The sequence below is a fragment of the Mchenga conophoros genome, linkage group LG3 (genome assembly GCF_057382185.1).
Source record: "Mchenga conophoros isolate Kocher_MC1m ecotype Shallow Benthic linkage group LG3, M_conophoros_male_GT1.1, whole genome shotgun sequence".
Taxonomy (NCBI): Eukaryota; Metazoa; Chordata; class Actinopteri; order Cichliformes; family Cichlidae; genus Mchenga; species Mchenga conophoros.
The window spans coordinates 74,174,378-74,200,669 of record NC_140528.1 but is presented as its reverse complement, the minus strand read 5'-3'; the positions used below and the strand labels follow the sequence as shown (position 1 = coordinate 74,200,669).

Sequence of the window (26,292 nt, the reverse complement as noted above, 5' to 3'; positions counted from 1 at the left end):
CAGTTGTATGTGTAAGTTCTGTACATCATGATTGGAGCTTAAACTACAAACTAAACCTTGTCTAGCTGTATAACATGGGTGGTGTACAGTTCAACTAGCACTTGAATGCAAATATCTTTTGTGTTGATGGTAAAGCTCCTTTGGCTTGACTAATTCGAGAACTTGAAAACTGACCAATATTTCATCATGTGAGCAAACTGTAATATTCTGCATCTACAGTACTGATCTTTTTCTGATGCTGTTACATTTGGTGCCATTAGTATGGAAATTAATGTTTAATATCCAGCCATCAATAACCAGTGTCCACGGCATACACACCTCGCACATGGATTTAAAGTGACACATTGAGTTACTCTCACAAGTGAACTTTTGAACGCAGCTGAAGGTTTTCAGCTTGCTTCAATTAAATTAACTTGTATATTTGAGCTTCTTATCTAAATGAATAGACTGATAATGCTCACAATTAATTAATTTCTTCATTCAGGCATGACCGAATATTTTTAAACGTGAAATGATAAACTTGCACTCTGCCACAGTGTGCACCATCACACGCAGCTGTGACAATCTCATAAAAAGCTGGCAGAGCTAATGAGGTTAACTTTTAAAGGAGGAAACTGGCATATATAATAATTTCTTGAAGTGCAATGATCATCAAAGGGAGCACAACTAAACATCTAAGCTCTGCCTGCGATTTGTATTAATATCAGTTATAATTTACACTTCATAATGAGTGTAGAAAATGTGACTCTTCGTTCTGTTGTGCTAATGAGTGCGTTGCATGTATTCCTCAGACCTATAACCTTTCTCCCCTCCATCTCCCACCAGGATATGGCCGGCCTGCTGAAGCCAGAAGCCAGTAAGCTTCTGATCAGCGCTCTGAGGGACCGCTTCCCAGACGTACCCATCCATGTGCACACGCACGACACAGCTGGAGCTGGTGTTGCTGCCATGCTGGCCTGCGCTGAAGCTGGTGCTGATGTAGTTGATGTGGCGGTACGTATTTAACGTGTTTCTTCTATGAGACTTAATAAAGTGGGACTTCTCCATAACTTTGATTTAAAATTGATATCAGGGTCATTATAGGATGCTTGCCATATGGCGAGTGCTAACTGCTATTCGACAAATAATGAGAAAATAATTATTTCAGTCTACACGCCAGTTATCCTCACAACATGAACAAACATTAATTTTCTACCAGTTCCTGCAGTTTGCATTGTGAAATGTCACTGAAATTAAGATGGAACTGTTGCTGAAGCCAGGATCATTTTCCTTACTGCGATCACTGACGCATGCTGCCAGCATGGGCAGATTCATTATAACAATTGGCTACTATTTGCTGTTTGTGCTGTTCAGTTCTTTGTAACACCGTATGCAACAACTGATTGCCCACCATGGATCGGTTAAACGCCCACTCAGCATTTGTATTCATTGGTTTATCTGTCAATTGCAATAAAGTGTGCTAAAATTACTTTTTCTTTGTGCTTTCATCAGGCATAACGTTTTGACCACTGATAGGGGAAGTGAATAAATCTGATTATCTCTTCATTACGGCCACTGTAGGTGGATGGAATATATTACAGAACAAGTGAAAATTTTTTCCTCTAAGTTGATGTTAGAAGCATAAAAAATGGACAAGCATAAGGAGTTGATTGAGTTTGACAAGGACTGAAGTGTGATGGCTAGACTGGGTGTTGACTCGGTCAGAGCATCTCCAAAACTGCAGCTCTTGTGGGATGGTCCCGGTCTGCAGTTGTTAGTATCTATCAGAAAGGAAGCAACTGTGGTGACGGGCGGTCAAGGCTTAGTGATGCACGTGGGGATTGGCCCATGTGGTTCGATCCAACAGATGAGCTCAAAGTGCTGAAGAAGTTAATGTTGGTTCTGATAGAAATGTAGAATACAACATGAGCAGAGGAGCATCAGTACTGTACCATGGAGCAATGAAACGGTTTGGTTTAATGACTCGCGTTTTCTTTTACATCACATGGATGGACCCGGTGCTTGTGTCACTTACATGGGGAACACCTGACACCAGGATAGACTATGGGAAGAAGTCAAGCTGGGAGTGTGATGCTTCAGGCAATATTCACATGGAAAACTTTTGGTCCAGCCATTCATTATGGATCTTACTTTGATACATGCAACCTAGCTAAGTGTTGCTGTAGGCATGTACACCCTGATGGCTGAGGCTAATGTGCACTGCTGCAAAGCAAAAAATGGTTCGGCAACAGTTTGAGGAGTACAACAGAGTTTGAGGCGTTGACTTGGCCTCCAAATTCTCAAGATCTCAGTCCAGTCGAGCATCTGTGGGATGTGCTGGACAAACTAGTCCAATCCATAGAGGCTTGACAGCTTACACGACCACAGCACACCTTCAGAGGTCCAGTGGAGTCTGTGCCTCAACAGCTCAGGGCTGTTTTGGCAGCAAAACTGGGGTCAATACAATATTGGTCAGGTGGCCATAACGCTGCCTGGTCAGTGTAATTAGCTGAAGACTTTGGGAAGGACTACATGTACAGGCGATCTACAAAGGTCATGAATTAGGTTTTCGGTCAAACAGTATTCATATTGATTGTTTCTCTCTAGGTTGACTCCATGGCTGGGATGACCTCCCAGCCCAGCATGGGAGCCATGGTTGCCTGCACCAAGGGGACCAAGCTTGACACTGGTATGTCACACACTCATTAGCCTCTCAGGTCAGTTGTTTAAAAAAAAATAAAGTCATATAAAGAATTACAATTATTTTTGGCCAAAGGAGCACTAGTAAGTATTGCGATGAGTAACTAAATGTTTAAAACTACACCTGCAGCTTGGAATTGTTAATGAGATCAAGCTCAGAATACATTTTTGAGTGTCCTGCTTCAGAGGAGGAAAGGCATTGATCAACAAATCGATGCATGAGTCAAAGTCAGGCAGACCTGTGTGTTCTGCTCAGTGATAATGTACAGTACACAGTCGATTGTTAGAGGGCGATGTAAAGAAAAGGAGACAGCAAATAGAAGGAAACCACTGTGGTCAATAAAAAACTCCTCCTCTGATCCATAAGATAAATGGTTCACATGGTTTCATAAACAATATCAGCAGTAGCCATTATTAAGGTGGTCGTATTTCATAAGTTTGCTAAAAGTTGAAACCTGATGTGCAGCACAAGCACATCAGGAGCATCCTTGGAGCGTTTCAAGGGTTTAAGGTTCTCTGAAAATGTCTTAATGTCACACTTAGTGACTGATTTGCTTTCCCAAACAGCATCGTACCAGATATCTTGTTGTTGGCCTTTGTATTGTGCATTATGTTATATTCTCCCACACCTCTGATCAGCGACTGGGCTCGGTGACCTCCCACAGCGAGGGCAGCAGAAAAGATGTGTTAGCGCACTCAGTCGTAAAACTTCTGTTTAAAAATTGAAGGGAAACGAATCGGGTTAAAGGAATTAAAAGTGATGTGGAGTTTGCTGCTCAGTTATGTGGAGTAATGCTGTTGGGAATACTGACTCAGCTCTGCTAACCACATGTGATAGCTCATTTCCATTACTCAGAACCTTAAAATGCCCAGCTAATTTTGTTTACATGATATTCATACTGCACACTGTCAGCTGTCCTTAACATAAGAAGTTTGGCACTGTAGGGTAAATTATTGGCGATTATGTTTTAAATAGACTGGCGTAGTCGCCCTGATATTCTGTGACACACTATTTTCTATCGCTTGTTTTTTGCCGTGTGGTGATTGTCCTTAGTTTTATCATTGATCGCTTGGCATAGACTCTTATGTAGCCCCATTGCAGTTATCCTCAAGCACAGACTCCTCAGTCTGTGGTGATACACACATGTGCATCCCTGCTTTGCATATTTATTGGTGTATTCTCAGACGTGGTCTGAAGAGGGTTCTGCAGTTCCTGTCGTGAATAAAATCACTGTTTGTTAAACTGATGCAGAATCTAGCAAGCCTTAGTTTGTTTTACATGGTTACATCAGTGCTTAACATTTAAAGTAATTAACCCGTACATGAGAAAAATCCCACCTTAAACTGTTAGTTTAGAAAATGTATTAGACCATATCATAAAACCATGAAAGCATAAATATAGAAAAATAGTTTAAAACTTAAAAACATATTATTTATTAGGGCAATAACAGGCTTGGTTCACATTTTTACACCCAAACTCGAGTCGGCACGCTGGACCTTAATCAAGCATAACATTTACTAAAACACATTTTTCTTATTTTTCTATTGAGAAATGCAAGTAAATGACTGTCACTTGGCATCTTAATCAGAAGTAGTAATGTGCTTTTTCCATTTTTTCCATTTTAGAAATTTGTAACACATTTTGAAAACTGATAGAAAACAATAATTATAATAATTTCAGCCATAAAAATATAATTTCAGTTAACGAACTTGCACATTCTGGTGGATTAACCATTAGAGAAACATCAAAAACTAAATTTGTATATCGTGGTGATATCACATCACAGTACTTCTGTAGTGCTGGGCACATTAGGCTGGGTTAAAGCACAAGTCATTTCCACTTTTGAGAGACTAAAAAACGTCTTAAGCGTAATTACAGTGCAGCTGCAGTGGTTTCAGAAAATGATGGTGAGTCCTTCAAAGTGAATGAGCTGCTTTGCTTGGCTTATTGTTTCTGCAGCAAAATGCAATGATCACTCACATTTAAAACCCTTTCATAGAAGAGGAAGTGATTTTTGTTCATAAAGCAACGTAGTAGCAGAGCCATTTGGACGTGCTGTGTTCGCAGCATAATGTGTGGCTTGAGCCATGAAGGAAAATCTGTTTGCATCGTTGCTGCTCACTCAGTACTCATTTAACCCACAGCTGGATGCAACAGGTTCTTGGACTCGAGTAGGAAACATTGTAGAGCACGACATAAATGTTTCAGTGAAAGAAATTTTGTCGCAGTCCGGTTTAATGACACAATATCAATTTGTGAGCATAAAGTACCAAAAAAATGGGAACAGAAAGACAAGGTCATTACTCAAAAGCCAGAATTTTTCAAGTCTCTCAGGTTATTCATGGAATTTCAATTTGCAGACTGTCTCACACACATTTGTGCATACTTGTGCTCTATCCTGTATCCTGGGGTGACCCTGGTAAATGCATTATGCATACAGCTCCCTCTCACATCCAGCTTCTTTTATACCTGTCATCTTGGCCTCGTGTCTTCTTTTCATCACCGCGTGATTTTTGTGCCTCTCTCCCTTTCCCTCTCTGTTTGCCCATCTTACTACATTTGTAATCAAGAAAAGCACTGTCTGACACTTCCATACCTCACTGACCCTAGTCTGTTTACTGCTTCTCTCCCAGCTTTCTTCCATCTCTCTTTCAAAGCAATAATCAGTGCAGTGTAGTGTGCGCTGCCTATTCGATCTCCCACCCTCTCTCTGCTCTTATGCCTTTTCCTATTACTCCCCCTGCTTTTACATTGTCTTCCCTCGTCATCCTCCTCTTCCTTCTTTCTCAATCTGCGACAAACCAATTAACTGCACTTTCCATGCCTCCAACTCCCCCTCTGCTTGTCCTTTCCCTTCGTCTCCCTCAAAATCTCTCTTGGTATCTCCTTCTCCCAGAGAAATGGCAAAGCATTGGCTCTGTGGTTAATTTGTTTGTCTTCATGCTGTCTCTTTGTTTATGCAGTAAGCCGCGACGTGCGTACATACCCATGCGTTTTAAAAGTCATACATATTCACACATAGTTATGCAGCTGAATGATGACACATATTAAAATAGTCCTCATGTTTATTTGACACTGCATTTACTGCCTTCTCTTGTGCATCATGCTTGGATTTAATTGATAAAATATTTAGTAACAAATGGCAGACGCTCTGCTCAGAGGTTATACGTTAACTGTGTAGACGGTCAAACCCTACACACTCACAGCTGAACCCAGACAAACGTTTGAGCAGAGGCATTAAATGTATCCAACCTGTTACATCTACCCTTGTATTTGGGTTTTTTCTCCCACAATGTTATTGTGTCTTCGTCTCATCAGCCTCTGGTGTGTGCGTGCTACAACTGTATATGTGTGTCAGTCTACAAAACGTGTGTATAGATTAATGAAAGCAGAAGTATGCGTCTGTCTGTTTGTATCCTCTGTTAGTGATTTTGTGCCGCTAATGAGCTGAATATTGATGGCAGTTCGTCACTACCAAGCAGCCATCTGTGTGAGTGATCTATGGACATGTGTGTTCCCATGGGTGCCTAAAAGGGGGGAACAAGTGAAGCAAACGAGTCCACACTATTCAATTATGGAAAAAGCTTGTCCTATCATCCTTTGTGTTCTAATTATAGATTTATCGTCATACGGTTGCGTGTGTGTCGGATTTATTTACAAGGATCTGTGTACAAAAGGAGCAAGGGGTGAGCAGATGAAGATTTGTGTCTGATTCTCAGTTTACTATTGAATAAAATTAATTGCAAAGTTAATCTTAGATTGAATGTTTATTATTTCAGACTAATTCAAAGTCATTTAGACTTTCAGACCATTTTTTTCCTTAATTGTCTTTAGAGTACCAGGGGCATTAGTTTGATCATACGGCAGCTGAAGCTGGTTGTTTGCTTGCTATTGAAGTCGCAGGCTGGCTTGAGTTAGAGCACCTCTCTCCAGGTTAGGCAGTCATCATTGGGACTTTTACTGGGAATGAAGCACATCTGCAGATTTCAATTTGTAGGGGTCTTTTAGACAGTCTGGCTGGAGTCGACTGAGCAGGTTCTGCAGGACAGAGCCAGATGATGTTGGCACACAGCAGGAAGCAGCTGCTGCTGCTGTTGATTTAGACTCCGAATTGTTTTATTTGAACTACACCAGGCTTCAGAAATGTAACTTATTCCAAAATACACAAAAGATTTAGGTGCCGCATTAAGCAAAAATGAAACTAGATGAAGAAATCTTGATTAACTTAAACCTGGTAAGTCCAAATAAAGTCAATTGTGTGAATAAAATGCTTTAAAGTAGTTGAAGAAAAATGGTATTACTATGGGAAGAAGGCAAGCTGGCTAAAGTATTAACAGTAAAAGCGAGAGAGTGCGAAGTAGGAGCTAAGATAACAAAAGAATAATATGATATAAGAGAGGGAGCAAGTCGGTCGTGATCAATTGTTTTATCACACCGGTCTGGTTGAAGTGTGTTTCAAATCAAATCAAATCAAATCACTTTTTATTGTCACATCACATGTGCAGGCACACTGGCACAGCACATGCGAGTGAAATTCTTGTGTGCGAGCCCCACAAGCAACAGAGATGTGCAAACACAACAACACAAACGAGCAAAATACAAGAATGGCCAACCTGAAACTAATAAATATATGTACAATATATAATAGTGTATGCATTTCTGGATGTGTATACTAAATATTTTCCTGTGTGTGTGTGTGTGTGTGTGTGTGTGTGTGTGTGTGTGTATACACATTTTTACAAATTAAATAGTAAAAAAAAAATAATAATAATAAAATATATAAAATATACAGAGTTGAATATGTGCAAAACAAGTGGCATTTATATACAGTGTGGAGTGCATAATGTTAAAGTTCCAGTAGTGAAGCTGAGGTGTCTATGACGTGTTCAGCAGTCTGATGGCCTGATGGAAAAAGCTGTCTCTCAGTCTGCTGGTACGGGACCGGATGCTGCAGAACCTCCTTCCTGATGGAAGTAGTCTGAACAGTTTATGGCTGGGGTGACTGGAGTCCTTGATGATCCTCCCCGCTTTCCTCAGGCAGCGCTTCCTGTAGATGTCTTGGAGGGAGGGAAGCTCACCTCCAATTATCCGTTCAGAGCTCCACACTACTCGCTGGAGAGCTTTGCAGTTGTAGGCGGTGCTGTTGCCATACCAGGTGGTGATGCATCCAGTGAGGATGCTCTCAATGGCACAGTGATAGAAGGTCCTGAGGATGCGGGGGCTCATGCCGAATCTTTTCAGTCTCCTGAGAAAGAAGAGGCGCTGCTGCGCCTTCTTCACTGTTTTGTTTGTGTGTACTGACCACGTAAGATCCTCAGCCAGGTGTACGCCAAGGAACCGGAAGCTGCTCACTCTCTCCACAGCAGCGCCGCTGATGGTGATGGGGGTGTGTACTTCTCTGCACCTCCGGAAATCCACTATCAACTCCTTTGTCTTTGCGACGTTGAGGGTGAGATGGTTGTCTTGACACCAGTGGGTCAGGGCGCTGACCTCCTCCCTGTAAGCTGTCTCATCACTGTTGGTGATAAGACCCACCACTGTAGTGTCGTCCGCAAACTTCACAATGATGTTGGAGCTGTTAGTGGCTGTGCAGTCGTAGGTGTAGAGTGAGTACAGGAGAGGGCTCAGTACACACCCCTGTGGAGCACCAGTGTTCAGTGTGATGGGGGATGAGGTGATGCTGCCCAGTCTGACCACTTGGCGTCTGTCAGACAGGAAGCTAAGGATCCAGCTGCAGAGGGAGCTGCTCAGTCCTAGATCCTGCAGTTTCCTGTCCAGCTTCGAGGGAACGATGGTATTGAATGCTGAGCTGTAATCTACAAACAGCATCCTCACATACGTGTCTCTCTTCTCCAGGTGTGACAGGGCAGTGTGTAGTGTCAGGGCTATGGCATCATCAGTGGACCTGTTGTGGCGGTATGCAAACTGTAGAGGGTCCAGTGAGTCGGGTAGTGCAGAGCAGATGAAGTCCCTGACCAGCTTCTCGAAGCATTTGCTTACGATGGGGGTCAGGGCTACAGGTCGCCAGTGGTTCAATGAGGAGATGGTGGAGGATTTGGGTACAGGGACGATGGTGGCCATTTTGAAGCAGGCTGGGACTACAGACAGAGAGAGGGAAATGTTGAAGATGTGCGTGAACACTCCAGCCAGCTGAGCCGCGCATGACCTGAGGACGCGGCCGGGAATCCCGTCCGGACCAGGGGTTTTGCACCGTTGTTGGACTTGACACCCTGAATCCTTTCAGAAATATCTTTTTTTTTCTATTATTAGTTTAATTCTGTTTAGAATAAACCACAGTGTTGACCAAAGAAACTGAAAGGCCAGTGACATAGTGTAATTCAGTCATTGTGTTACTTACTGACTGAATAATGTGTCATGCAATGTGTCATGTGTTCGGCTGTGGCTCGCCAGTCGGCCTTGTTAGACCATTTAATAATTTGTGAGCTCCTGTTCCTTACAAATAAATATAGAGGGACAACAGAAGAGCAATCAAATCATCATAATTTTGTCAATGTGGAAATGAGTTTCCTCAGATATGGCAGACCGTTGTCCTTTTTTTGCACACAGCTTCGGTTTATCTTATTCCAAGATTATAAGACTGAACACCTTCCGCAGTCTTTCACTTAATGGACATGACCTCTTGTGCATGAGTAAATTTTTTTTAAAGTTGCTGATGATATGTTTTGTTTTGGATATGTTTAATTAAGACGGGACTCATCACACCATTTATTAAAACCATCAAGGACTGGGCCATGGGTGGTCTCGTTATCCTGAAGCTGTCTAACAATAACAGTCATGTGCATACTTTTAAAAGGGTCCCGTTTTCATACCTTTTAGGCAAGCAAATGGTTACAGATGCCAAATTAACCGCTTTTATAGGAAAATTAGCGTTTTCTTCAGTAAAGTAAATGCAGGTTTATGGCAGCGGGGTGAGAGAGGGGGGTGTGTGAGAGTGAGACAAAGACGTGTAGAAGATCTTCAAAACATCTCCAGAGTTGTTGAAGATGTTTTCAAGAACTGTAGAAATGACACACAAGATTCTCTTATATTGAATGGTTCATTCTCGTTGAATATGACGCCACTAAGATGTTCTTAGTTCTTTAAATGTTTTGCAACAAACGGTGTCATTGTTCAACTCTTACTGCAGATTATCTTCATCCCCCCAAATTCCACTGAGACTCGGATTCGGCGTGTGTAAACCTGTCCACTTGCTGACACTTTAAATGAAATGTTAGCTTGTAAGATGATGTTTTGACCTTTCATTATCTCCTTATTTCAGCTTATAACTCAGTCACATATCATTTGTTTATTTTTAAACAATATCAAGTGTCACACCGTGTTTGGGAATTAATTCAAACCAGTTTAAAAAATCGTTTTCAATCACTATTTGAGTTGATTAGGTCAAAGCCTTAGTAGTCAAACATCATTCTTTGGCGGTCACAGTCTGTTAATCCCCTGCAGTGTGACAGAAGTGAGAAATGTGCCATTTAGCATAATTGCAATTAAGACTTGGAAAAAGAGCAGACGGGCTAACACGTGCATTAACTTGCTTGGTGTAGAGTGGCCTACCAGACTTTAGGTTAGCTGAGATTACAATTCTACTGTTGGTTAAATACTAAACCAGTTAAATCAGTGTTAGCTGAGTTTGCTCACTGAGTCTTATTTAATAAAACATGATGTTAATTATGTGCATTGTGGTTACATTCATGTCAGAAGTTATGATAAAGGAGGTTATGTTTTGGGGTCATAGCCCTTACCCATGACCTCCGGTTCCAAAAAGCTAAGAGCTCAGGGACCCCCTCTCTTCTCACGCCCAGACCATGGTGATTGAATTACCATGGTTACAGGGCATTCCTCTTTGATGTATCCACCGTTTTAAATCGGTGGACTTAAAATTAGGTGGTTTAAAGTTGCAAATGTCTCTTTGTCCATCAGCTAAAAGCCCCCACACATATAAAGTTGAGTGTGGTGGCTCAGCTGCAGCTGATTTTAGGGAGGAGCTAAAGATTCGCCCACGGTGACCTTTGAATCAGACTCAGCTGCCGAACATGTCCCCACACTGTATTAATCCAAACTATAATTTCACAACGGAAGCATAAATGAAAGATTAAAAATAAGTGTTCACAAAGAGAAGAAAATGGACCCAATTACTGCCTGACTTGGCAGACGGTTGAATTTGAGGAGCAACAACATGCACATTAATATCACATTAATTTCACAGTAGCTCCATTTACCCGCCAAGATCAGTGGAGGCACGCAAACACTTTGGAGTATGTACTCCTTCAATCTAAAAAGTACAAGCTTGTCTCTGTTATTGAAGTAATAAGTTTGGCTCGTTAATATGGCTGATTTTTGTCATCATTAGCCAAAAGCTCAGTGTACTGCCATTTCTGTCATGGTATTAAAGCAGTTGCAAGGTAAGCTGCTTTAACACACCTTAAGTGGCAGCAACAAATGCTGTTTTAGTTTTTTTTTTAAAGATCTCAAAATATCCGAGGGATTTAACAAGCAGCTTTGATGTAGCAAAGACTAGATTAAAATACAGAGTGACTTTTCCAGCATGCTTACAGGCTCAGAGTACAATTTACACAATAGGTAAACTAGATATTATCCTGTAATACACCTTCCAGAAGACATGAGCTGCTGCTTGTGCTGCAGACTAGTTTGTTGAAAGTACATTATAAAAACTACAGGCTGATACTGTGTTATTGATAGAGGAGGGAAAGAGACTACATAGAAACCTACCAAGCAGGCACATCTCCTCTTCACACGATGTTCTCTATTTGATGGTACTCTGCTGTATGTGATGCAGACAGCTGAGAGTAGGAATCGGCACACTGTGGTGTCATTGGAGATGTATTCAAACATACCTGATTGGTGTGTGTTAACAAAAGTTTAGCACACTGCTCAGTTTAACATGCTGCTTATTTTTTTTGCATTAGCATCAGCATCATAAGCCCACAATTGACTAGTTGGCACAGTGCGCATGTTGTCAATATGACTAATTCAGATAAATGGCAGGCTCCCATGGCTTCACTAACGGTTCATCTGTATTTATAGACCGTATCACAATGTAAGCTAAATCTGGTGATTGCTACTTTACATGAAGACAACAGTATTGTCGTTTAATGCTGAATGCATTTAATCCCATCAGCCAATTCATATGCTGTGCTATTACTGGGTTGGACGTGATCACACAGATTTGTCAGCGATATATATTCATGATGGGAATCTCCTGTTCCAGCACATCTTAAAGGTGCTCTGAGATCTATGACTCTGGAGGCTATTTGAGAGTATTGTGACAATCCACCGTATCCTGCTAAAAGGAGTCATCAGGAGATGGTCAGTAGCAATGCTCGGGTAGGCTGTGGCATTTAAAAAGATCATCCATTGCTTTTCATATCTTCTGTTTGGTGACTCTGCTGAGAATTGTAGAATCTGCTTTGAGGTTCAACATGTTGTGCACTCGGAGATGCCCTTCTACATACCTCGGTTATAACAAGTGGTTATTTGAGTTTGTTTCCTTCCTATCAGCTCAAAGCAGTCTGGCCCTTCTCCTGACCTCTGCCATCAACAAAACATTTTCACCCAGAGAACTGCTGCTTGCCGGATATTTGCTTTTTTTCCAGACAGTTCTGTGTAAACCCTAGAAAAAGGTGATAGTTTGACAAAATTTCAGTAGAAATCCAGTTTGTGAAATGCTCACATCAGTCTGACACCAACAACCATAGCACATTCAAAGTCGCTGAACTCACCTTGTTGCCATTCTGATGCTCCGTTTGAACTTTGACACTTTGGTCTGAGTGCATTTAAGTGCTGCCTTGTGATCTGCTGATTAGATATTTGCATTAACATATAATTTAACAGGTTTAGACGGGGCAGGCGAGTGTAAGTAACCCCTAAGATTACAAACTCAAATTTCTGCTCAGGGTCTCTATCTCTAGTGACATGCTTTAGTTTTCTATATTAAAAGACCTCAAACATCAAAATATCTTTGCTTTTGTTTTTGCCCCATGTGACATTTAAGTGTAAAGTAATTTTCAGTTTAAGTCACATAACTGTGTGCACTGAGCACAGATTTGATGTCAGTTTATTGTCCTGTTTTGCAGGCATCGCTCTGGAGAAGGTGTTTGACTACAGTGAATACTGGGAAGTAGCCAGAGGCTTGTATGCTCCGTTTGATTGCACTGCCACCATGAAATCTGGCAATGCCGACGTGTATGAGAATGAGATACCCGGGGGACAGTACACCAACCTTCACTTCCAGGTACAGTTAAATGCTGCTGTTTTGTTTTTGCCTGTCAGTGGATTATTTCGAGGCTAAAAACATTAGGTTACTGCATTGTACGAATCCAATTCCAAAATTTGCGACTGGTACGATTAACTGCGTTCACGCTGTGCCTGTTTTCTAATGCGCTGACACCTGAGGTCCCAAAGATCACGCGTATCCAGTACTGATTTTCAGCCCTTGCATTCTGTTGTCATTTACATTTTACACAGCGTCCCAGTGTTTTGTAACTGGGTTTGTATCTGGTTAACTTAAAATGGAGAAACAGGTTCTCTGTGTCTATTAGCTCAATAAAACATCATCTGTTTCAGTCACTGTTGTTAACATGGTTGTGCTTAAAGTTCAAAGCTCAGAAACTTGAGTAAAAGCTGCTTATTCCAGTGTTTGTGAATGCTGTGCCAAAATACAAGCAAGACTCTGCAGCGTTTGTGCTGTTAGAGTCACACTGAAAAATTTAAGAGATCATTTCAAAGTGATTTAAACCGCAGGACCGTCGCTGTAGAATTCTTCCCAAGTGTTCAGCTGCAGGACTGGCTTGTCCAGCATTCCTTGATTTTTCTCTTAAATTGGTTGTAATGAAAAGAAAAGCTTACTCCGTTCATTGGTCTATTGCAGGCTCACAGTATGGGACTGGGCAACAAGTTCAAGGAGGTGAAGAAGGCCTACGCAGAGGCCAACAAACTACTTGGAGACCTTATTAAGGTGAGACATGGACACGGAGCGTCCCAGCTTGCTCTTTATTTTCATGAGCAAGCTTTAATTTAGTTTACCAGCACAACAAAGATGCATTTGGAGTCAGTGATGATAGTGGCCTCAACACCCAGCTGCAGTAACTGATGCCAGAAAGTCCTAATTTAACTTGGCAGATAAGAGTATATTAGAAAGTCCTTGATTTAGGAGCATCAGCTGTGTTGGTTTACATTATCTTCTTAAACAGAGCCGTATAAATGGGTTTGGGGAAATGAGTAGAATGCACAAGGTCGGGCACATTTGCAGCGTTAATGATGTTTTACTTTGTAATATTATGTCTGACTTGGGTCACGTGAATTTCCTGCTGAAAGCACAATTAGAAATGAGTTTTCCATATTCTTTCATCAGCCTGGCTCTCACTGACTCAGTCTGCCAAGCCGCCCCTCTTTCCTGGCTTGGCTGAGCAAAACAATCCCAGATTAAGTTAGGTGCGTTCACTGTTCTGTGCAGTCTGAATTCACTTTCAGTGCAGCAGTATATTTGGCTTTCCTCAGCTCCCTTTTCCTCCGAGTAATTTTGTTGTGTGCCTAACTTTTTATAGCTTTGTCACTTCCCTTGCTAGACTTGCTTATCTTTTCCCGGCTAGTCTACATTAGGCTCATTTATCCTCTCATTAACCAGGTGGATTTAACGTAACTTCAGCCATCACTAATTGTAGTCACGGACAGGGAGCTCTGCTGGAACGCTGTCATTCTGTGCCTAGGCTGACCTCCTGCCTGCTTCTTGTTTATCTTTCATTAATTACTATGTTTTTCACATTTCTTTTTCTCTCCCTGTAATTATTTTGTTCTTTCTTTTGCATTTTCTTTCATTATCGAGCCACCCTCTCACGTTCCTTCTGTTCTCCATTCCACATGCTGCTTTCTGCATTTATTCTCAGCCATCTCTTTATTTTGCTTTTTCTTACCTTAGACATGCTCCCATGGATTCCCCATTATTTTATCACCACCTTCTCTCTTTCTTTAGGTCTCTCAATTTTCCCTCTCTGGTCCCTTCTCCCTAATTTTCTCTCCCCCTTTATGTTTTCCTCATCAATCCCCTACCCCTCTGCCCATGCCTCTCTATCAATTCAATTAAGACTCTGTGGGCTTCACTGCACAAGCCAATGTTGGCTTAATGTGCCTACGGGCCCTGCTATGCTCTCCGTTGTATCCTGTTAGCTCGACAATGGCTGTGTCTCTCACACTGCTGGTTTGTCGATAAGGGAGAAGGAGTGCGCTTGTCAGATATAGACATGGAGTACACACACCACATACTGCACTGGCAGTAAGCAGTGCACCTAAAGTATATGCCCACACGCACCACGGCGAAGCCCATATCTTTGAAGTTTAGTGCCGTCAGTGAAGGATAAATGGGGATACTTTCCTCATTTTAATCAAGAACACAGCTCTAATTATTTCAGATTAAAAAACAAAGTTAAATGTCTAATCGTCTTCAAAGCATTTACATAAAAGTGATTTGCATTAAAGGGATTGTTTACTTCACAGAGTCTATTAATTCATGTTTTCTTGCAGTGGGTGTCATGTTCTGAATTAAGAAATCAAGATATTTGTACTGGATGTCTCAACTTACAAAACTGCATCATTACTTAAGCTCATGGGCCTCTCACTCAGTACCAGACAACATCAAACTCGACACGGGAATCTGGGAGATTTTCATAAAATGCTTATAAGCCTGACAGTTTCATAGCTTAATATTAATTCCAGATGTGCAGCTGAATATAATCATTACGTTGCTTGCTGAGTATCCTGTACCAGTTCTGTAAATCTGCCTTAATCCACAGACTTGATTTACAATTATAAACAGGTATAAAACTACCTCATTAGTTTTCCTTCGCATTAGTGACCATGAAGTTCAGAAAGATCAGATTGAATCTGTTAATGATCGTGGACCAGCCGTTCGTTTGCATGCAGAGCATTTGAACTATGACTATTTAATGACCCAAGCTACAATGACTCTACTAAATATGACACCTGCAGTAGGATTAGGATTGTGCTCTGTTTTCATGTATGTATCACATACAGTTTAATTAGGTTTAAAAGCATGCATGTGGTAAAATGTAGTGCTGGGAATGCTAAGCTGAAAAGAACCATTGATGATATGACCTTGAAACTGGTGAGCAGCTATAGAATAGAGACACAAGATTTGTTTCCCTTTTCCACAACACATCATGTACGCTGCGTGTTTTGGTTGATGTCAGTCTCCTTTGCCCTCCTGTTAGCCTACTGGTCACATAGTGCATAGTATATGTACAGTATCACTACTGAGCCGACAAACCTTGTCTGGAAGATAAGAAGGGCTCTTGTCTCGTTCTAAATCTACTCGTTACTGGTTGGAAGACTCGAGTGAGAAACCCCCACACACGAACAGATGGCTCCAGTGTTTGTGTCAGTGATATGAACTGAAAATGCACATAAAGCAACGAGCATTTCTAAAGTTAATTTTTATCTACGCAAATGTCAGCGCAACATGCATTGCAGCAAAAGCTGCTGGGTTAATTGGCAATGACTTGCATATTGCTTGAGCATAAGTTGTCAAACTCACCAGGGCCTCCCTTCCTCGATTTCCCTGCTTTTAACTTGTTTTGCTATCAACTTCCAGTCTCCTCCTCTCTCTCAGCTACATCTGTCTCAGAGCTTGTCGGTATAAAGAGGACAGCTTGTATATGCATTTGTGAGTGTGCTCTGTCTTCTTCCCTTACCCTGTCACTTTCCTCTTGCAATTACAAGCACGTATCCACTCACCTCCCCATCTCAAAACACACTCGGTCTCATACTTCGAGGTGGACCACCTCCTTGTATTGCCCGTGGGGCTGCAGATGTCTACTGCTCTTCTCTGTTTGCTTCTGTCTCTCCTCCCCTTGGTTAATCTGTCCATCCCTTTATTTCTCCCTCTTAGTCTTCCTGCCTCACTCTTCATCACCCCGTCTGCAGTCTCTCCCCACTCTCACTCTCCAGTTTCATTTGGTCTCATCTCCTCCTCCATCACCGCCTCCCACCTTCCCTCATTTCGATTACTTCCTTCATGTATCTCTAATCTTTCTATCGTTCCTCCCCTCCCCCTCTTCTCTAAGCCTCTCGTTATCGCTCCTCTCTCGTCTCCTCCCCTCGTGACAGGTACCATTCTTCACTCTGCTCCTAGCTTGGCTGGCTGGGCAGGGCGTGTATGTGTTTTCGTTACATTTGCCTTCTCCCTGAAACAGTCGCGCACACACTGATCTGGATGATATAATCCTACGCTCTTTAGGGCAGTTCAGGTTTGGATAGTTGCATTTCGAGCAAAGTACACAGATGCACACACAAAATCCACCGGCATGCCGCACACTCAAACGTGCCATTGTGCCACATTTCTGCTGCCAGGGGTGCGAAGTCACGCAGGACCACTTAGTGAGGACTGCACATTAGTTGAAGAGAAAGATGGACAGAGGGTGGAAGAGCAGTGTGAGAGAAAAGGAAGACGGAGGTGGTGGGAACAGAAAGAGCCGCTGGAGGTGGGTGAGGGTGGAACAGGGCTCGTGTCTCAGATGTGATAATGAGAGCTTTAATTTGGATTAATCGGCATTAATTCCTGATAAAAAGCATTTATGGGAGAGAGGCAGAAATGACAGGAGCTAATTTAATCTCCCTATTCAGTCTCCAAAGTAGCTTTGGGTAACAGAATGTAAAATATGTCCAGTGTAAATTATTTAGCACTGTATCTATACAACGGTAAACGTGTGCGTAGATGTTTATTTTTATGTTCAGCCTTGCCAAAGTGTGACTCGATGAATGGCAATGTCAGTAAGTGGGTCAGTTTCTCTGCCATCTCAGCTACTGAAAGGATCAACATGAACATTTACAGAGAAACTTCTGCTCCCCAGGACAAAGACGGTTAGTTTTTTCCTTTTTCTGTTTTAGTGACGCTCTGAAATTGAACGCAGGACCTTCAATTGATCAGATTTCTCTCTGCGCGTCTCAACATCTCAGAGCAGATTGTTACAAATTTTATATCCAATCTGGTCCCAGTATGTCTTTCCCAGAGGGAATCCAGCGACTCTCCTCAAGGTTTCTGGCTGAATAAGATGTAGATGTAACACGGTGCACTGTCAACCTTTTAGCGGGGCTTAACACCCGGTTTCTTGGTCTTGTCAGGGGGAAAAGATAACAGCAGGCGTTTTCTACTGCAGTGCATTTTGTTCAGAGGCTCAAGAAGCTGATTACTTATGTCAGTCCAGTCAAAAGCTAAACTCCCCTCTAAAGTAGTGGCATAAAGACACCATCTTATCAGTAAGACGGAGAGCGATCAGCAGCCAAGAGTCTGAGCTCGGCTTCGCGCAGGAACAGAGGAAATCAGATTTTTCTAACCCGACCACAATGTGATTTTCCTCACTCCTCGTCTAAAAATATAGGAAAGCTCACACATCATATATAGCTCATGCACCGCTGAAAATATGATTTCTCTTTTTCCCCGTGTGTGAGGCATCCGGAGAGAGTTGGAGGTGGGTGATTCATCAACAGAGATTGATAATGAGAGTAACACTCGTGATGTTACTGTGGATCAAGCAAAAAGAAATATTTGGCAGACGGACTAGAGAGAAGAGGGATGGGAACGGGACCAAGTTGATTCATGAAGAGTAAAAATCCAACATGTTGACTTTTAGTGTAAAGACAAAGGTCAAGATAGTGAGTGAGGGATGAAGTAAGAAGGCTGTTCTGTGAAGATGGGTAATAAAGATGGAAAGATGTAACACCTGTGCAGTGAAAGGAGGAGAAACATGAACTCCAGACGCAGAGAAAACTAAGCAACATTGAGCTTTGCTGTGTTTTGATCGATTTTAAGTAACTCAGCAGTATGCTTTTGTTTGACATCTCCACAGTTTGTATTAACAACCGGCTCAAATCTCTCAAGGTTTTTTGCAGTCGTTCATTGTGTAAAAGCAGGGTGTCATTATAGCCTCTACTCACAAACCCCGTCAACCTGAACTACAGGTGTTGTAGCCGACAATGCTGAAGGGAGATGCATTTCTTCTATCTTGTTTCTTGTCTCGCTGCGTAATCACTTGCACTTGTCCTTTGAACATAGTCCAAATGGTTTTGGACTTTAGCAGGCATCCTGGGGCTGTTCTTGACACTTTGCTTCTGATTGCACAGAAACAAGTTTCAAAAGAACTGATCTGATCGTGTTGATGTTTGTTAAAATGCAGTTGCACAGTGGGAGGAACCGTTTGAGACACTTTCATTATTTTTGTCACTTAAGTATTGTTTTTTTTAACCAAAGATGTTATAATGCTGTATCAGGATTTGCTCTGTTGATCTGACAGTGTAGCTTAAATCGTTTATACTGTTGCTTCCACTGATGGCATTTTCTATTTTTACAGCAGCTTGACATGAAAAAAGTCAGTATTGCTATGTCTAAACACAAAAAGCGCTTACACACATTCTCGTTTTGCAATCTTAGTGAGGACATCTAGTTCACATAATGCTGCTTACCTTACCCCTAACCATCAAAAATGAATGCCTAACCATAACTTAATTGTAACCCTGGCATTAAAACCACATTTTGAACCTGAAAATGCCTTCAAACTCGTGAGGACTGGTGTGCATGTCCTCTCTTGGTCCCCACAAGTATAGTAGAATGCCAGTTTCTGGTCCTCACAAAGATGCCTAAACAGGAACACACACACACGGGGCTGTAGTTGTTGAAAGACTGAAGTGATCCCACGAGCTCAGATAGCCTAACAAGCACCCAAATCCCAGGAGGTTGTAGTAATCCCAGAGGGATGTGTGTGCTTTATTTCTTCCTCACAATAATTTGGTGTCGCTTCTTTGAGAAATAGGTGTCAAGGTCTTTGTTTGGGGATTCCTCAGGGAATGTCAGCTTAATCTATATTTGTTCATCCATTTTCTCTCCTTGCTCTCTCTCCTTTTGAGTGCTCTAATTGCCTTGGAAATAGACTTTGTGTAAAACGTGGACCCGCTTCCTGCATGCGCTGCTCCTTCAGCTGTCAGTTCTTACATTTACAGACGATGCATCGGGGTTGAAAACAACCCCAAAAACCAAAATGTGAAAATGGTTTTTAAATTTAGAAGAGGTTAAATCTGGAAGGTGAAACTAACAGCATCTTTTCTGTTTTATTCCCCCTTGGCTCTCTCTTTCTAACAGATAATAAAATGTTAAGGACTGAGTACAAACCGTAGTGTTTGTTTATGAGATTGGAAGTTGGTGGGTCATATTAATCGACCCCTTTCTCACTTTAATGGTCCAAGCACCAGATGGAAGTCAACAGGAAAGCCTTAAATTTGCGTCTCCAATCATTACAATAAGAGTAATGTGTGCAACTGATATTTGCACCAGTGTCCTGTTCAGTCTGAAGTGACTCTACCTATCACCATTATGCTAATAGGGATCGCTATTACCATAATGATATGCCATTATAAATAATGAAAGAGTGAATACGTGTGATTTTAATGAATGTTTTCTGCACCCTTTTTTCTTCCCTCCTCGTTTTCAGGTTCATTCTGTTTTCACGGAGCGGACCAAATCAGATGATTAAAGAGGCTGTGTCGATGTAAACATCTTTTCATTTCCCTTCCTCCGGGTCTCTCTGTGCTTAATCTTTGTAAACAGCATCTTCATTAAAACAAACACTCTGTGACCACTTCTCTTTTGCTGAAATCACCGCGGACGTGCAGAAATACCTGTGCTCTGCAAACGGGAGGACTTGGCGTGGAAGAATGCTGTAGCCTGACAGACAAACTGCAGCAACTTCTACTCTAACATTACCCAACTAAAAAGATGCTCGATTTTCTCTTAATACTTTATTTTTTTCTCTATAAATATGTGGATATATATATATTTTTTTTTCTGTCAGCTTAAAAGCCACAGTGAATAACAGCGGCTCTCCTTGTCCTAAGCAAACTGTGATAAGTATCCAACTGAAGGGTACTTCAGGCTAATAGTAACTTTCTTTATCCAGAAATGGGTTTAACACTCCCAAAGTGCTCAGACTTTTTTCCTCTTTGCTAGGTGACTCCTTCCTCAAAGATCGTGGGTGACCTGGCCCAGTTCATGGTGCAGAACAACCTGACCAGAGCAGAGGTGGAGGAGAGAGCGGACGAGTTGTCCTTCCCCCTCTCTGTCGTCGAGTTCCTTCAGGGATACGTTGGGATACCACACGGAGGATTCCCTGAGCCGTTCAGATCTAAGGTACTCATATTGGAGTCTTTGTATATAATTCCAATAAGGATTTGTACAAAAGCATTCATTTATTTATTTAAAAACCATTTAACTTCCAATCTGCTGGAATAAATGGACACTGCTATTTAGATCACAAAATACTCGCTCAACATTTGTCCTTCACGTCCTTCACTTGTGCCTTTTTGTAACAAACACGGGCCAGAGAGCTTCATTAAAGGTGTTACACACATGCAAACACTCAAGTTGTGTTTCATGCTTTATCTCATCTGGCACAAGCTGAAAACAGTTTCTTTGCCTCTGCTCTTCTTTTCTCGTCTCCTCACGAGTGCATACAGCGAGGGCGACCGCTATGCGCATCAGGGGGCCACCAGCATGACGTCTCCTTGGGAGTTACAAGAACACACAGAGGATTTAAAAAATGTCACAATTTCCCCAATGTTTCTAACATAGTGGCTAGTTGACTTTTCTGAAAAGTTTTTTTTTCAGTATTTCCTTTTCCATCTAATATATTGAGCAGTGTAAGTGTGTAGATGTACAGTTAAAGGGAATTTTTAATACTTTAATGTATTCCCCCACTGGTCAAGTCATTTTTAAAGCCTCAGTTCATAGCTTAGTTTTATCTTAAACGATCTGTTGGTTTGTTTTTGTCGTCATTTGGCTCCCGTCCTTCCCTTTCTTTGTTTGTTTGAAACATCGCTTGTCCTCCTGCCACTTTTCGTCTTCCTCAACCATAATCAGATGTTTTTTATTTAGTTGTGATGGTATATTGGTGTGTCTTATGTTTTTAAATACTTTGTCTGGTGAGTCATTACCATTTTAAAAAGCGCAGATAGCTGCTGTGTTCATTCATGGTTTATGTGGTTTTCTGTTAAGTCAGCATTCACGCTGCAAGATGCTAAAGTGTCACTGTTTTCTTTTTTCATTTAACTTGTTATTTAAGTGGATATTTGCATTCCAAATAATGCAAAAAAGTCACCAGGCTTTTTTAAAAAACAACTATCAGAGCTGCAGGTTGCATCGTAGTGTGTACTCCGAGTAAATACTTCATACGAAATCCTCTCATCTCAGCCAGAACATCTGACTAAATCTCTCGATATTCAGACACCGACAGCCCGTCAGCACCGAGGGGCAGTTGAGCGCACAGCATAACTTCAGTCGTTCATTCAGTTAAATGATGACTACCACAGTTTACTTTTGCTTTGATTTCATTGTGTTTTAATTTGTGTGCTATTGTGTTTGCCTATGTCGACACGGAAGCCGCACAGCTGAGACCTAAATCTGATATTCACTCTCACACACCATGTATCAGCATGACTGATTTACATAACCTCGGCTCAGACGTGAAAAGACACGAGAGGAATTTTGTTTAACGGAAAGAAAGTAAAACATTTATCACATTATCTTTAGAAAGCACAGCTAGCTTGTGACTACTTTGCCTTCAGTCATTGACCTTTAGTTGCTGCTGTGTCGCTCATCTTTATTAATGCATATAAGCACACACATGTATAACCCCAGCTGTACGCTGTAGCTTAAGGTTATATTCGTACACTGTCAGCAAAGAAGCAGCAGTGTTTCCTTAATGGTGCTTCGGTGGTGTTAATTAGCTGGTGAACAGGCGTTCCATAATTATATCACATTCATTCATTTCTCAAAGGCTGTCGCAAAGTTACTTTCATTCCTTTGAATCATAAAGTGGTAACTGAGTTGTTTCCTCGTCTGGTGCGGGTGGAAAAAACACAATGGACAAGGGAAAAAGATGGGGGACAAGGTGGGAATGTGGATTGTGAGACTGAGGAAAGAGAAGTGTATTAGACCATCAGAAATGAAACGAGCTAATGAAATGAGTGTCATTAAAAATGCAGCATATCCCTCAGAGGAGCATACTTGAAAAGAAAGGAAAGGGGAAAACTGAGTGCGTGTGATGTTTAGGATTTCCCACAGAAATGTGGAGAGTCACCAAATAACCTTGGAGGAAGTTTCCTTTATTTGTTAATGGAAACAGACACACACACGGAGTCACTGTCTGTGTCTCACACTTAAACAATCAAGCATTTAGGTGTAAGGCCATCCTCAGAGGAGACTGTGCTAATGAGCAGGGACTCCAGTGAACCTGCTATCTTTGAAGTGCCTTTCTCGCACACGCACAAATGAGTAAGCTATCTTTGAACGGTTAGCTCTGTGACTAATAGAATTGCACTGGGCCCTTTCTCTAGAGATTTCTGCAGGGTGCACACACACGCTTGATGATGTTATGAAGATGCAAAGCAGCACACAAATTAGTAAACATAACAAATGTATACAGTTGTGGTAGAAAGTACGCCCTTTTTCAGTTCCAAGGTTTTACTTTTATCAGGATGCAATAAAAATCATCTGGTCCTCAGCAGGTCTTAAGTTAGGTCATTATAACCTCAGATAAACTGTAAAACATAACTGATTTCACTGTTATTAACAAAATAAGCTGATAAACAAATACAATCAATGAACTGATCATCAGCAAGTGTGTGTGCACCTCTGCGTGTATTATCACAATGCCAAGGAGGAAAGACTAAAAGCAACGACTTGGAGAAGCAACCGTTGCTGTCCATCAATTTGAGAAGGGTTGAAAGTTTACAAACAATTTGATGTCCATCATTCTACAGTGAGAAAGATTATTCACGAGTGGAAAATATTCAAGACAGCTGCCAATCTTCCCAGGAGTGAACATCCCAGCAAATTCTCCCCCGAGGTCAGATTGTGCAACGCTCTGACCAGAAACTGCAAAAAATACAAATATAACATCTCTGACTTTACTGGCATCAGTTGGCGTGTTAAGACTGAACAAGTATCACTTGTGTGGGAGGGTGGCTAGCCGGGAAGCCTCTTATCTAAAAAGAACATGGGTCTACAAAGTTGCATCTCAACTAAAGCCACAATACTTCTGCAACAACGTCCTTTGGAGAGACAAGACCAAAGTGGAGGAAACGAAACAGCAGAGCAGCACAAACACCTCATAGCAACTATCAAGCAAGGTGGAGGAGGGGTCACCTCACCATGACCCCCTCTGTATATTGCAATATTGTGTGACGATCTTCTGACAACTAAAGCTTGTCTAAAACTGGACCAGGACAGTGAAATCTGTAACAGAATGGCCCAATCAAAGAACAGATCTCAAACTGATTGAAACCTTAACAGATGCACACAAACAACAATGACCTGAAGCAGCATTTGTAAGAAGAATGGGCCAGAATTCCTCCACAGCATGTGAGAAACTGATGAATTGCTTTGTGTACGACTTTAAGTTGTTGAAGGTGCTTCTATGACCTACTGAGTCATGGGATGTGCTTAGTTTTTCACACTATAACATAGACCACAAAGGTCAGCACCAAAGACACGAGTGAAAACGCAAAGTCTTCCAGTAGCTTCCTCCTTTTGCATGTTTCAGGAGACAAAACAAGGGTTCCTACTCTTTACAGCAGCCTTTAGATGAATTGACACTTCTCAACATGATCTCCTCAGCGCACATTATTATTAGCCCCAGATCAATTGTCTCTTTCAGACACCAGCAACTGTGTGGGCAGATAAAATGTCATATCATTGGTCTTAAAGCAGTGTCTGTATATTGCTTCTGAACAGTTTCTTTGAATTGTCATTTATTTTTGTCACGTGTAACGCTGCAGTCATGTTTGATGGGCTGATAGTAGCTTACTGGCTGAAATGAGGGAGATGGAGAGAACTAAAGTAGAAACCACCGCAGAGCTTGACATGACAGTGCTGCTGTTTTTATGTAAATGTAAAAAAAAAAATAACTTAAGTTTCCATTCTGTTTCTACTGCTTCTCTCCTCCTTTGTGCCTCAAAGCATTCAGTGCATCTGTCTTCCTCTTCCTCTCACTCTGTGTCAATTTAGTGTTTTTGACAGGTTCAAGTTTTTATGTAAAGCTGTGAAGTACAATGTGAAGGTTTTACCATCACTTTAGATATTTCACATGCTTCCACCTCCCATGGGGACGTTATGAAGAAAATCCAGAAAGACTGTATGACTTTATAAAGTTTTAGTAAATAGTTTGTTCGGGACCCTCTTTTGCTTATTTTTTTCCCCTCTCATTTCATCTTCATTTCCTCCTTTTCCGTTTCAACATCCTATTTCAGGTGCTGAAGTCTCTTCCCCGCATTGACGGTCGACCTGGTGCCTCTCTGCCACCTATGGACTTCAAGTCCCTGGAAGAGGGCCTGCGAGCCACACACGGGGATGACATCACCCCTGAGGATGTGATGTCAGCAGCCATGTACCCCAAGGTGTTCCAGGAGTTTAAGGAGTTTACTGGTGAGTGGACCGACTGGAAATAAACTGTAGGGTTTATGAGACTTCTTTTTTTTCTGTTTCAATTTTTGTAATTTAACTGCTGTGTGAAATGTGTGATTAAACAAGTCTTAGTTTGTGGTATGTTGTTCTCATTTGTGTTACTACTGGGGCTTGAAATTGGTACCAGCCAAACTTGGGTCAGGAACGCAGAGTATAAAGTTGACCCATTTGGTGCAAATATTTTTGTGTTTGGAGAGAGAAATCATCGTAATTCCAACTTGGTCTAAAGGCACAAGCTTGGAGCAAGAAATGACTAATGTAGCAAATTCAACAATAAAGGTTACATATGAATCAGATTTGACTGGAAGCAGTTTGAAGCTGCTGCCTGGATTGACCTGAGTTTAATTATTCTTTGTGGAGTTAGGACGTTGTTAGTTGTTAGTCTGGCGTTGGCTCTATGTGAAGGTTTTTAATTAATGTGCAGTTGTTCCTTCAATAGCGGGCTAGGCTCTATACAACCCTTAATCTAATGTGAACACTCATTCTTTTATGAGTGTTTCATATTTACAATATTTACCAAAACAAGCCATTTTTTAAAGCTGGATATTCTGCAGTTTCTCCCGTGTGGTGTGATGAAAATGAGCTATTATGCATCAGCATATGGGAAGTTTGGTGGGAGTTTAATAAAAGGCACATATCCGGGGCCTGTTCTCCATATCTAAGTTTATATTTTAGTCTAATCAAGCTGATAGGAGTTTGGCTTGATCCCAGATCATCCAGTGGATGTAAAGTCAATCCTACACGGCAGCGAGTTTAATTACGCAAACAAGATTAAATGATTAAACTGAAGCTGTGGGATTCTTCCTGGACAGCATTTCAGGGAATCAGAAAGGAAAATCCTTTTTCCTTTCTGATTCTTTAACTTGAGAGATTAATTTAAGTTGGAGGGACCTGGTTGTGGCTAATTTGCCAACATCTGGGGGAACATGTGGGATTTCCTCCCTCTGCCCATCAACAGTTGTGGATGAGTTGCAGTAATTACAGCGAGGGACCTGTGATGTGATGGAACATCTGATGAACTTAAAATCAAGTCACTGCTGCTGCACCATGTCAGGGG

General features: G+C 41.5%; 1 protein-coding gene across 4 annotated transcripts in view; it reads left to right on the top strand.

Moving 5' to 3' along the window:
- The window catches only part of pcxb (pyruvate carboxylase b), a 326,810-nt gene that overhangs the window by 280,014 nt on the left and 20,504 nt on the right, over nucleotides 1–26,292 (top strand). For all 4 annotated transcript variants that reach the window (XM_085267190.1, XM_085267193.1, XM_085267192.1 and 1 more), the window contains exons 18-23: nucleotides 826–993; nucleotides 2,587–2,668; nucleotides 12,790–12,947; nucleotides 13,584–13,670; nucleotides 20,724–20,903; nucleotides 25,022–25,196. In XM_085267190.1, coding sequence (XP_085123316.1) covers nucleotides 826–993; nucleotides 2,587–2,668; nucleotides 12,790–12,947; nucleotides 13,584–13,670; nucleotides 20,724–20,903; nucleotides 25,022–25,196 — 850 coding nt within the window. The remainder of the gene's footprint in view (nucleotides 1–825; nucleotides 994–2,586; nucleotides 2,669–12,789; nucleotides 12,948–13,583; nucleotides 13,671–20,723; nucleotides 20,904–25,021; nucleotides 25,197–26,292) is intronic.